Source organism: Atta colombica, unplaced genomic scaffold (genome assembly GCF_001594045.1).
Source record: "Atta colombica isolate Treedump-2 unplaced genomic scaffold, Acol1.0 scaffold200, whole genome shotgun sequence".
Taxonomy (NCBI): domain Eukaryota; kingdom Metazoa; phylum Arthropoda; class Insecta; order Hymenoptera; family Formicidae; genus Atta; species Atta colombica.
This window is the reverse complement of record NW_017259295.1, coordinates 1,163,049-1,165,197: the sequence shown is the minus strand read 5'-3', so window position 1 is coordinate 1,165,197 and position 2,149 is coordinate 1,163,049. Positions and strand designations below refer to the sequence as shown.

Below are 2,149 nucleotides of genomic sequence, written 5' to 3'. Positions count from 1 at the left end.
AATATATATATATATATATATATATATACGTACATAAATATACCTTGCTTTCCGATGATTTATTATTTCGCATCATTACACGATTAAGAGATCAATCAAACGCCATGTAACTCTCGTTATCTTCCATCTTAGTTGTATTTTTCTTCACAGAATTAAGTCTAGCATTTAAAACTTTTCTTGGTACGATGCTTTCTTCAATTCTATTATCATTTTCCTCCTTTTTACATAAAAAATATCCGTATTTTTTTACACAAAAAACGGCAAACCGGTTATATAATTATCTAAAGCACCACATTTATTGTACAATCAATTTAATAAATTGACCCACCTAAAATATACATATTTCCGAATTTTTAATCAATTCACATTTTGCTATTAATACTGCTTTCAAAATAAAAAAACTTGACAATTTGCAGATGTAGGAAAGAAGCCGATATTCTTCACCGATACTACCGAATGACATTACTAAACATGAATGAAGCATGTTGAAGAAAGAGTCGTTCTTGTGTCCATCGATGTACTCCCCACTTGTACGATGACCATATTTACGGTTCCCCTGCATTCTTTCGAATTCCTATGCGGTAGAGGTACGTGAGTAAGAGTGAGTAAGAGGCTACAGCCAATATTACGATAAGACTTTATTTTTCAAACCCGTTTAAAATTTCATATCGCACGTAGAGAGAAATAAATTTTTTTAAGTATTTATTAAAAAGTTCTCTTTTATTGAACTATTTTTTGGAAATAAATGCATCGTTCACATGTTTATTGCACAGTATAATATTCTAAGAATATATCAAGCACTATCAAATGAAATTACATATTCAATCTGCAGAGAAGATAGCAAATGATGAAGTATTTGACAAATTAATATTATTTAATTCTTTATAGTATCATAGAATAAAATTGGCAAAAAAATAATTTTCTATCTATTCCATTTCTGTTCTATAAAGGATTAATAAATGCATCATGACATTTTGTTTACGTTTAAATAATTTGATACTGCGATTCTATTTAAAAATCATGAGATCGCAACTATGATTGATGACCTAATAATGCTATCGACACTTTCTCTTTCGTCAAGTGCCAATATTTCTCGTTTTAAACGCAGAAGTAGTTATAGTAGTAATAAATTGTTGCTTTGAATTTAATGCTGTAGCTAAATAGGGTCTCTCCAGCGTTGGACAGTAAAATTTATGAAAAAGTTCGCTCCATGTCATCGATTTAGCACCCACTGTTTCTAACAAGTTGTTCCATAAACCGTTTGCAACTGCAAAAATAGAAAAGATTTTCTAAATAATTTTTCTAATTATTCTTGAATAATTAAAAATATTCTAATTTTATTTTAACATTAGTTTAGAGTTAGTTTATATGAAATTAAACTAACTCTACATGAAACATATTTGAACATTTGTACCAAATTCTTTTTATACTATTTAAAAACGTAAGTTAACTTAATGCTAATGCGACTGTTACAATTTGGCAATCTAAACTACTATGTGGAAGTAATCAAATTGGTCAAACTGGTTAATATTAGAATAACATTCTACTAAATAATATTGTCTCACATTATTGTTTCATTATGTTTAGAAATATCGAACTGAGAAATAAAACACATTTTGTGCAAAACATTCTAAATATAAAAAATTAATTTTTTAACTATTAATTTGATTATTAATATTTAATAGTTTTTTTTATTATTCATTTAATTGTTAGCGAAACACTTTTTAGAGAATTCTGAATAAACTTACAACGAGCATTGGTTTTTTGACTAATGTGAAAACAATCGCTACTCAAATATGTCATATCGGAATATCCATCGGAAGCAAGTGGTATACTTATGTTCATTAAGATAGGTTGGGCTACAACTACAAAGTCGTTCCTTTGGAATTCTGGATAATCAGCGATTTCCATATCTAACATCTGCCATCTAAAATATATATATTTCCGAATTTTTAATCAATCCACATTTTGCTATTAATTATAGTGATAATAATAATAATATATTAATAACAATATTAATTTATAATATTACATATTGCTAAATACGTATTTCTGATTTCTGATATGATATCTGATAATTAAAGACGCCAACTGGATATCCAGCTAATATTTGATTTCTAGTAATGTATATACCATATATATCCGGACG

At 27.5% G+C, this 2,149-nt stretch overlaps 1 protein-coding gene across 1 annotated transcript in view; it reads right to left on the bottom strand.

Moving 5' to 3' along the window:
* Nucleotides 1–891: 891 nt before the first annotated feature.
* LOC108687148 (phospholipase B1, membrane-associated-like) overlaps nucleotides 892–2,149 on the bottom strand; it is a 13,740-nt gene continuing 12,482 nt past the window's right edge. Inside the window, exons 6-7 of the mRNA XM_018192770.1 lie at nucleotides 1,749–1,927; nucleotides 892–1,267 (exon numbers count right to left, since the gene is read on the bottom strand). Of these exons, the coding sequence (XP_018048259.1) occupies nucleotides 1,077–1,267; nucleotides 1,749–1,927 (370 nt within the window). The 3' untranslated portion in view covers nucleotides 892–1,076. The remainder of the gene's footprint in view (nucleotides 1,268–1,748; nucleotides 1,928–2,149) is intronic.